We start from the raw sequence: 10,956 nt of genomic DNA, 5'->3' as shown, positions 1-10,956 counted from the left end.
TCTTGACTATATTTCTAGCTAATCTGATGATGATTTGTTATCATCAATTATTACTTAGAAGATTAGTATGTGATTCTTAATATCTAGTAGATGCAAATGCCAGGAACTTTTCATTTCTTCTTATTGCGGTCTTAAACCGCAATATGGCTTGAAATAACATGGTTATTAGACGTCTGAAAACACATTTAATTGTTGGGGATCAAATTTTATATAAGTGCAAAGGAAAGATCTGTGCTCCTAGCGAAAGAATCTCCCTCTGTGTCACATGCCCATTCACAACCTGCGTGCAGATCTAGATCATGACTAATATTTGGCTCTACTGTTATAGGTGGCTACCATGGGAGAGAATCAGTAAGAGCATATTTGTCATTTCCTTGGAAAAATTTAATCCACAGATGGATCCCAACATCTAACTGCAACGGTGTCCAAAACTAATGAGGAATTTTGCTAAATAAGGCCTGAGTGAGCCAAAAGAGATAGATTGACTAAAGAAATTTGTATCACACATCATTCCAAAAAAAAAAAAAAATTTACCCAAGTGATTGGCACACTTGAATTTTCCTTACAGGGATACAGTGAAAAGTCACTTATTAATTAGAATGCATTTATATATATATATATATATATATATATATATATATATATATATATATATATATGTTTTCTTTTTAAAATGCACCACTGGAGTTATCCAATGCTATGCCACATTTATAAAGTTTTAGTTTCCACATTTTATTGTTCACGTGTCCTTATTTAGCTAAATAATTGAGGTAAAAAGTTTATTCAGAAAAGGAAGCTTCTTACTAAAATCATTAACATTTCTGCAACTTTCTCTTTCAAGATGTCATCTTTGCTGAATGCCACTCAGTTCAGGGCAGAGGTGGGTGAAGATGATGCTGATGATTGGTAAGAAAGACTGAGATGTTTATTATGTGCCTTCAACAAATGCAGCCCATCATAATCTTAAAACTTTGTATTCATTTCTTTAATGATTTTCCTGTAAAATTATCTTAGCCTGTGGTTTATTCATTTTACTTAGAGTACAATATTAAAGGAAAACAATCTCAATGCAAGTTTCGGAAAACTGACATTTATTTCTGCATGATTGATTTTCAAACAGAGCTCATTACCTAGAGACAAAAAGAAAACGTGTTGTCTTTCTAAATGCATTTGGTTCAGGAAATTCATAGCCATTTGCAGGTGCAACCATTGAATCATAATAAAGAAGAGAAAACACATAAATGATTAATTTCCTTTTTCCATTTACCTTTAAAATGTTTCAGGGTATTTATCTGACTCCAGACCATTTCTAAGAAGAAATCTAAGAGGAAGGGCATTTCTGCAGAAGCTTATTGAAGTGGGAGTGAGCTGTTAACTCATTCTTTATCCTTTGGCTGCCATAGGATTAATTTGTCTATCTCCAAGTCCTTTTAGCATTTTTAAATAATACGTGACTTAATAAACGTTAAAGTAGACCTCTCTTGTGTGAGACAGTATTCCCACGTACACGGCTTTAAAAGGCACAAGAGTTGGTAACAAGGCCTGATGAGCCGCATAATCCCGACAAATGAAATGGAACAGCACCGCCATTTGGCTATCAGAACAGTCACAGCACGTGCATGACCTGTTCCACACCCTTTTAATTTAAGCGTCTTGCTCAGAGCTAGGAAAAGAGGCACACTTGGTTAACGCAGCGTGAAGTACGAATGTGCAAAACCGAAGCATATTTCACCAGCACCTCCTAGGGGCCACGTGAGGATATGAGCCGAGGAGGTGGGTACCCGCGCAGAGCCCTTCTTGGAATTGTCCGTTTCACATCTCTTACACTCAAAATCCACCTGAGCTGGACGGTCCAGAATAAGAGCCAGTTTGGCGAAGTAACTAGTGACTCCAGGAGCCCCTTAAAAGGTTTACATACACCGCCTGAAAGCCGCATTTGATCGCTTTAGGAAATAAACAAGAAAAACAATATATACAAGGATTGCAAACACGGTGGAAGGAAAGGACTCCTAAACATATCGTGTCCTTTTAAGATCAAAGCTTCGTTTGATACCAAAGAACTCAGAGATCATATGCGCTCACTTTACACACACACACACGCGCGCGCACACGGATTAATTTGCAAAGTTCCAGACTCTAGACCCGGTTAACACTGAGCTGGTTTTGAAGGGTCTACACGCTCTTGCCTGGTTGCTGGGAACGAGGGTTGGGAGGCGCTGGTGCGAGGGCAGAGCTGAGTGTCTGTAGGAGTTGCTGTTCCAGAGAATTCATTACTCTCTAATTGTTCTGATTTTAGATCAGCAGAGCGTGCCGGGCGGTGGTGGAGGAAGAGATTGAGGGCGGACAAGGCGAGAGAGAACGAGCAGTTCACCCTCCAGAGAAGTCTGGGCGCTTTTGTAAGTAATTCTCCAACAGTCGGGAGAAGAAATAGCCAAGCAGCTTAGCTGTCGCCACACTTGTGCGCGTCTAAATCCGGCAGGGTTCTGCGCGCGGGTCCCAGCCCCTCTCCCCATTTAACTGGCCGCTCCTCCGTGCGCTGCAGGTCGCGTATCGAGGGACTGAGGGCTCTGGGTGGGAGGCAGGGTAAAGGAAGACTTGCAGTCCTTTCCGGCAGCAACATCTCGCCTCGGCACTGGCACCGCGCAGGCCCTTCGAAGCGGGAAGTGTGGGGCTAGGGAAGGGGTAGGAAGCTTTGCCCAAGGCCAGGCTGCAATTAGGCAGCCGCAAAAGCCCGGACGCGGACCTTCCCACCTGCTGCTGTCCCAGCTGGGCCGCAACTTCCTCCTCCCCAGCCGGGCTCGACTCCCGGATCGGGCTGGGAGGGTGGAGGGGGAGGAAGCGGCAGCAGGTTCCCTTGGCAGGCTGCGCCGCGAGCCGGGTGTAGCATCCTCCCCTCCCCGCCGCGGTTCCCGGGGCCACCGCGTGCGATTGGCCGGCAGCGGCCAGGGGGCGGAGTCAGAAGGGCCGGTATCGCATGTACCGCCTCAAAAGAGCCCAGGATATTGCAGAGCGCACTGGAGCCCTGGCCAGCGCGCAGCCTTCCCGGCGCCGGCAAGCTGGGTCTTGGGAATTCTGGTTTGCTTCGGCTCACTCACTTTTACAAACCACTGGATCTTACATGCCTCTGTACCCCCCACTTCCACTCCATGTCCCCATGCTCCTGTGCCAGCAACAGGTAAGGGCTGCTGTGTGTTTTCTTCACTCCTTCTCTCTCGCTGTGTGTCCTCGGAAGTGGACTCGGGCCACCGTCCCCTAAGCTACCCTGCCCTGCTGCTCCAGAGGTGCCCAGCTGTCATGTTGCTGTAGCGTTCCCCCACGCTTTGGAGTCCCAGCTCAAGCCTATATAGTTTGTGTGCGCACCAGAACATCCTCGGAGCTAAAAATACTGAGACATGCTTGGAACAGTTGAGCAATAGAAACAGATTTCTCTGCAGCATCTGTTTGTGCTCATAACTTCCAATGCACCAGCTGTAGGGAGATACTGGGTTTGGAGGCAGAGGCGACAGTCTGTGTTCCATTCTCTCTCTAAGAGGGGGGATCATCAGGGCAAAGAAGATGGCAGAGGGTTGGAGGTGAGATTCAAGCCCTGGTCTTAGACCTTGGCAAACCGTGGGACACAGCCCTATTTATTCTCTATCCTTGGTGTATTTTATTTCTCCCTAGTTAATTCAAGCATAGCTTCCTCCTCTTCTGCTGCTGCTGCTGCTTCTTCTTCTTCTTCTTCTTCTTTTCCTAGTTGATTCAAGTATAGCTTCAAGTTCCAGAGTGAGCTTCTCGAAGTTGCTTTGCTGGGAAAAGGGAGCAGGAGCCAAAGTTAGGTTAGAGCCCGAGGACCGCAAAACTTTCACGTAGTATGTCACTCTTCCTTAAGCAATTTGTTATTCTTACTAATAATGGTATAAATGCCTAGCTTGAAGATAGCGTGGTTTTAAGCAAGCAGGACTATCAAAACGACTTGATTCTGCAAAAGGATTGCATCATAACATGGATTCATCATGACAGTTGAAAAAAAATAGAGATAGGAAACCGGTGGTTAGTTTGCTGCGTGTGTCAGGATAAGCCTGTCAGTTTTGTGGTTACTAGGATGAGGCATGGAGTCTGGAGATTTTCATAAACTCAGAGTGTACCAGTTAGAAAAGAAGGTGTTATTCAAAAACCTGTCAGGGGTGTGCAGAGAATGCACACTGCCTTTTGCCATTTGTTTTCACATAGAATCTTGCAGGTTTCCCCTCGATGAACATGATTATATATCCGCTCTGCATTACCTTTACACTTGTTAGTTTCTTCCTGCTCACTTCCAAGAGTTATTTTTATTTTTGCCATGATCCTGAACAATCTTGATGCTCAGAAGGAATGAGAGATGTTACTTCAAGGACAGTGGAAGGGTGAGAGTTGGGGTCAAGATCATTTTATTTTGCTCTCTGCCCCTCCCCCTCATATTTTGGGAAGTACTTAATTTTTTGTTATTGGTACCCATAAGGAATATTTGTTTTACACCCTTGTGAATTTGGCAATTTTTTTCCTCTCTCTTTCTTTTTTTCAGAACATGGTCTTTCCATGTCCTTCAGACTCTCCAGTTGTAGAATTGCTGGCTAGCTGTAGAGTCCTTATATGACTTTTGAGTGAGCTGAAAGATTGAACACCTAAACAATTGGATCATCTCAAGTTTTTTTTTTTAAGTTTTTTTTCCAAATCTGTGTATTTTTCATCATATGCAAATGTTGAGCAATGCAGCCTACATTGTTCAGTACAAATGTCAGAGGTGACATTCACATAGATAAACCTGTGCACCCCCCCACGGTCCCCTCCTCCTTCCTTCTGTTTACTGAGCTTCCAAGAGGTTGCTTTGCTAGCAGTTGTGCTCACATAGCAACTTGTGCCCAGAGCACACTCAGGCTGGTCTATATGGCGTCAGCTGGGGAATAGCTGCTCTGAACACTCATTAGCAAATCTCTCTCTTTCTCACCCCCCCTCAGCGCATTTTCTTCTGCTACTCTCCTTAGTCAGAAACTTTCTTATTCACTGTATATCATGATCAGGTGACAGAATTATTCTCATTTGCTCTCATGATTTCCTTTTCCTAATCTATTATCTGCCTCTTGGAATTATTTCCTTTATAGCAAAAATAACTTAAATTCCCCCCGTTTGTACCATGTAACTCTTTGACCTTGTATTTATCCATAGCCCTCTTTCCTTTAACATCCACCTAAGATTGAAGTGCTGAACTATTTTTTTCCATTGCTTATGCTTAATTTTGGCTCAGCCTATAAATAGTCTTAACATGAACAGCACCACATGTGGCCTCTCAATTTCCCAGAAATACTTTCTGCATCCTTGGTTATGGCTTGGGCAAAATGATTATTAGTGTCCATTGAGTTTACTTCGAGTCCCCTCAGGTATTTGGGCTGATAAGGGAATTTATATATTGTTCATCAAATCAAATACCAACTCTCCAGAACTATAACCATCAAGAAGTCGAATCATGTAATGTTCTCTAGATTCCTAATCAACTCTTTCTCAAAACATCACACAGAATAAATGTGCATGAAAGCCCTGTGTTTTAAATGATAGCTTTCCCCAGATATTCATGAATTGGTGATTTCCTTTGAGACAGGAGCTGGCGAAGACATTTTCTGTTTGCCTAAAGCCACTTGGACATGTGGGCAGGTTAACAGTAAAGGAGATCTTCATGGTGACTTACCAGGGTAGTTACCCTATCAGACTTTGGCAGGTTTTCAGCTTGTGCTATGTGATCAGCTCCGCAGAATCTGGATAGACACAATATGTATGCACATATATACACACATAAATCTTTTTGGGGATGTATTTATTTGGAGTGACCAAAGTTTCCATTTTGCCTTAAAAAAAAAAAAAAAAAGAAAAGAAACCAGCTCTTCTTTTCCCCTTTCCAGGAAGAAATGGTAAAATTTCTAAATGATGCTCCACATGTGGAACAAATTCTCTCATTAGCAATGGAAATAAGACAATAATAGTCGCTTGATACAGGCTGTTTTCAAGGTTCTAAAGGCGGAAAGCTATTCATAGGAAGCTGGTATTGTGTGCTTTGTGGAATTCAGACAAATGTCCTGGGGTCAAGATTTTCAGAAAGTCATAATTCAACCTTTAGATTTCATATGGTCATTATGTTTTAATCTGAAAAGACTCCAGAAATAAGTCTGAAGAAACTTGAGTCCATTTCCTCATGTCCCTTAATGGTAACTCAGATGGAAGGATTGTTTTGAATTATGAAAAGGGAATTTCTTGGTGTCAGTTTATAATAAGGGGTTCTAAAGCCAATCAGAACTCAAAAATACAAATACACTTTAAAGGAGTCTCTCCCTTCCCTCTTTCTTGGAAAAAGTACACCTGCATTTGGTGTTATATTTCTGTCTCAGTGTAGAAATGCTTGGCAATTTCATGTGAGCCAAATAAGCTGAAATCCCTGTATTAAAAAAAAAAAAAATCTTTCCATGTCCAGGATCTTGAACCCTGAGGAACATGATTCTTTTTTCTTTTGTCCAAGTGCACACTTCATAGGGAAGCAGACAAAACATTGAAGCAGGTGGAAAACTGGGAAGGCACAGTAACTTCTTTTTATAAAGTAATTCAAAGGCACTTTCAAATCGGGCATCATTTAGGTGTCAAAAGCTGCCAAAATGTAACACACATTGCAATTTTCACAGATGACTAATCTCAGGAAAAATGTGTTGGGGCACATTCTTGCATAATAACTTGGATGTAGAGGGAGAAGTCAAAAGATTGTAACAAGGCATTTTCAAAGACAATGCACCTTGCCTCATTTTAAAGGGATGCACAGAACTCAGAGAAATGGTTTGCCTGATTTGTTTGCAGCTGGCTTAGCTGCAAATAATTCTGTTAACTGCTTCATCTTAATGTGGCTTTGGGACAGAAGGAAAGTCGAGTTCTTGTTATCAGGGCTTCAGCCCGTTTCTGATCCTTTCTCTGTGTTGCTGTTTGTCCCCCTTAGATCCTGGAGATGGATTTAGTTGTTCCAAAAGTTGGGAATCACTGGTATTTTTTTACTACTAGGCTGTTAGCTTTACTTATATGCATTTGGTAAAGAAAATGGCTCAGACTTTCTCGTAGGCTTTTGATAGTTGGAGAAGGAAAAGCACAGGTTTGTTGGAGCCAAGAAGGAAAATCAGATCAAGTAGGTAGTTTTTACCTAGGGAGAATGAGGCAATAGGAGAAAACTGAAAGCTACTATTTGCTCATGTTAAGTAAAGGTGAATGCCTTCTCCATAGGAACCTACCGCAAACAACAGCACTCCAAGGGAAAGCCAGCTGACTGGCATTTATGAGCTACTTTGATTACAGAGTTGTCTCTGTTTGAGGGAACACAGCATTGGACCCACACGAAATGGGTTCCTGCCTTATCTCAATCCGCTAAAGACCTGGTCCTTTGGCACAAAGGTGCTTACTTCCTAGCCTGTCATTACACATGGAGTCCCATCTCTGGAGAATTTCAGGACTCTCATTGCTAGGCAACAGAATCGTTCTCTATCCCCCGGAGCAAATCTGTGTCTTCAAGTCAGAATCACTTGCACTAACTGAGATGTTATCAGGCGTTTCTGCACAGTGGCTGCTTCGAGTGTGTGAAGTGATGGAGCAAGCCCAAACAGTATCCAGCAGCCAGGATGCATTTCAAATGATCCTCAGGACTGTTTGCTCAGTTTTATCATTTAGGCAAAGGAGTCTGTACCTTCTCACTTCCTCCTTGCCATCAAGGTCTCGGATACTCTCCCATAGTGCACATGCGAGTCTATTAATATCAAGGCTGCCCTCGTGAAATGTTCCCTAGACTCGTCCTCGTTCTAACAGCCTTGCCACCAGAAAGTCTTTCTTCTGTGCAATCACTTGAGAACCTAGCAAGTAGGGAAGGCAAAAGAAGGTAGAATTCAGTGGCAAAAAGTGAGGGGAGAAAGAACCTGAGATTTTGGTTGAATTACTGTCACAAATAACTTAATGGAGTTATGCTCTCAAATAATTTTTTTTAAAATGAGGAGACAGATTAAAATTCCTGTGATTCAATGTGAAGTTTATTTATTTTGTTTCTTTGCTTTGTGAGGGCAGAGTGTGTTACCTTAGACAGAACTCTCTTGAGAATGACTTCCGTAATGAATGATCTGTCTTTCCTTGCAGGACATGTCCTCTGGATGTTCGCTGAGTGACTAAGGTACCTCTGCATGTCAGTAGACAGACCTTGGTAGAACCCCAAGGCTCCCGGAGACACCCATCTCACCTCATTTTTTGTGTGCGTGTCCTCACTGAACATTCAAAACTGTTTCTCCAAAGGGTTTTGCAAAAACTCAGACTGTTTTCCAAAGCAGAAGCACTGGAGTCCACGGCAGAAGCGATGGGCAGTGTGCGAACCAACCGCTACAGCATTGTCTCTTCGGAAGAGGACGGCATGAAGCTGGCCACCATGGCGGTTGCCAATGGCTTTGGGAACGGGAAGAGCAAAGTCCACACCCGACAACAGTGCAGGAGCCGCTTTGTGAAGAAGGATGGCCACTGCAACGTCCAGTTCATCAACGTGGGTGAGAAGGGACAGAGGTACCTCGCAGACATCTTCACCACGTGTGTGGACATTCGCTGGCGGTGGATGCTGGTTATCTTCTGCCTGGCTTTTGTTCTCTCGTGGCTGTTTTTCGGCTGTGTGTTTTGGTTGATTGCTCTGCTCCATGGGGATCTGGATGCATCCAAGGAGAGCAAAGCTTGTGTGTCCGAGGTCAACAGCTTCACCGCCGCCTTCCTTTTCTCCATTGAGACCCAGACGACCATCGGCTACGGTTTCAGGTGTGTCACGGATGAATGCCCCATTGCCGTCTTCATGGTGGTCTTCCAGTCCATCGTGGGCTGCATCATTGACGCCTTCATCATTGGCGCCGTCATGGCGAAGATGGCGAAGCCAAAGAAGAGAAACGAGACCCTGGTCTTCAGTCACAATGCCGTGATCGCCATGAGAGACGGCAAGCTGTGCTTGATGTGGCGAGTGGGCAATCTTCGGAAAAGCCACTTGGTGGAAGCACACGTGCGAGCCCAGCTGCTCAAATCCAGAATTACTTCCGAAGGGGAGTACATCCCCCTGGATCAAATAGACATCAATGTGGGGTTCGACAGTGGAATCGACCGTATATTTCTAGTGTCCCCAATCACCATCGTCCATGAGATAGATGAAGACAGTCCTTTGTACGATCTGAGTAAGCAGGACATTGACAACGCGGACTTCGAGATTGTCGTCATACTGGAAGGCATGGTGGAGGCCACTGCCATGACCACGCAGTGCCGGAGCTCCTACCTGGCCAATGAGATCCTCTGGGGCCACCGCTACGAGCCGGTCCTCTTTGAGGAGAAGCACTACTACAAAGTAGACTATTCCAGGTTCCACAAGACTTATGAAGTACCCAACACTCCCCTTTGTAGTGCCAGAGACTTAGCAGAAAAGAAATATATCCTCTCCAATGCTAATTCATTTTGCTATGAAAATGAAGTCGCCCTCACTAGCAAAGAGGAAGAGGACAGTGAAAACGGAGTTCCCGAAAGCACTAGTACGGACACACCCCCTGACATAGACCTCCACAACCAGGCCAGCGTACCTCTAGAGCCCAGGCCCTTACGGCGGGAATCCGAGATATGACTGACTGATTCCTGCTCTGGAATATTCACTTTCCTACACAGTCTGTTGGTCAGAGGCCCGAAACAGTTAACAGACGACGGTACTGGTCAAGCGGTGGGTCAAGGCAAGTGGCCACAGGGACTGAGGCTAGCACAACGGTTTCAAAGAAAGACTGTAAGCTCCATGATTGACGTAAAGCACTAACCAGGCCTTTGTGTGACCCGATGGCACATATGTGTTGTAGAATAAGTTATGGGCTTTTATGTGTTGTTTTGTGTTTTTAACAAAACTTGAATTTGCAGGCAAGCCTTGGTGGGGTATCTGACTTATCCAGAATGCTTCTTTTAGGGAACAAGAGTGTTTTTAATGGCATAACAAAGGCAAGACTCTGCCTTAACTTTTGAAAAGCTGCTAACTACATGAACACAAATCGTATTTTTGTTGCAGTGTAGATTTTCTTTTATGTAATTTAAAAGTCAGTGTTGAACTTTGTTGAAAGCTCATGATGTGCTTCAAAATGGCAAGTATTTGGCTATTAACTGCCAAAACTGAGAGCCTGATTTTTGGAGGCCAGTAATCTCTTTGCTAGAATTGATCTGTCAATCTGTTTGCTAGAATTGATCTCTCTCTCTCTCTCTCTCTCTCTCTCTCTCTCTCTCTCTCTCTCTCTCTCTCTCTGGTTACATAAGGGCATTATGTAACACTAGCCAAATGGTAGCCTCTGGGTTTTTTTTTTTTTTTTTCCTTTCTCCTGATGTCAATGGGTTATCTTAAATTTTAAGTTAGACTACCTAAAATAAATACCAAAGATAATGCACATTTTTGCACAGTGGAGCTTATACTAAAAAGGAAACAAAGCCCCATGGGTTGCCTTGAAATCAAGAGACAATAACTTTGAACCTCAGCAAGACCTCAAAACCACCTGCTCATTTTGCACCTTATTCAGAAAAAAGCATCAAACACAAGAGTCTAGTAAGTGTAGTGCTTTTTAAATTTTGTCCTGTCATGCACCCTTCCTATTGGAAGTGGAAGAGGAAGATGAAAAAGGACGTGCAAGGCACACACACATGCACACGGTATCCACATCTTTTCTATCCTGCTGGGTCATGCTGGCCAGACTAATGCATCAAGTGAGAGATGGTGACATGCTCTTAGATTTTTCTGGACTCTCCCCTTCTTGCACATTCCAAAACTTATTCCATAAGATGAGATCTTGATGGAACTTGGCATGTATCCTAGCACCCTCAATGGAGCCCTTGGTGTGAAAGATAAATTGATTTAAACTTTTCAGTCGAGTTCATTTCCTCGACTGTCTA

General features: G+C 43.6%; 1 protein-coding gene across 2 annotated transcripts; it reads left to right on the top strand.

The window, feature by feature from the left end:
- The first annotated feature begins 841 nt into the window (after window positions 1–841).
- On the top strand, window positions 842–10,457 carry KCNJ2 (potassium inwardly rectifying channel subfamily J member 2). Of its 2 annotated transcripts, none has more exons than XM_079133981.1 (2): window positions 842–2,396; window positions 8,164–10,457. In XM_079133981.1, exon 2 carries the CDS (start codon window positions 8,378–8,380, stop codon window positions 9,659–9,661), a length of 1,284 nt encoding a protein of 427 aa, XP_078990107.1. In that variant the 5' UTR covers window positions 842–2,396; window positions 8,164–8,377; the 3' UTR covers window positions 9,662–10,457. The 2 variants fall into 2 exon arrangements, with proteins under 2 accessions (XP_078990107.1, XP_078990106.1); XM_079133980.1 differs by lacking the exon at window positions 842–2,396 and adding an exon at window positions 2,995–3,175.
- The last annotated feature ends 499 nt before the right edge of the window (window positions 10,458–10,956 follow it).

This window comes from Sciurus vulgaris (assembly GCF_902686455.1).
Source record: "Sciurus vulgaris genome assembly, chromosome: 3".
In the NCBI taxonomy this organism is placed as follows: Eukaryota; Metazoa; Chordata; class Mammalia; order Rodentia; family Sciuridae; genus Sciurus; species Sciurus vulgaris.
The sequence above is the reverse complement of the archived record's forward strand: the minus strand, read 5'-3'. Positions and strand labels throughout refer to the sequence as shown.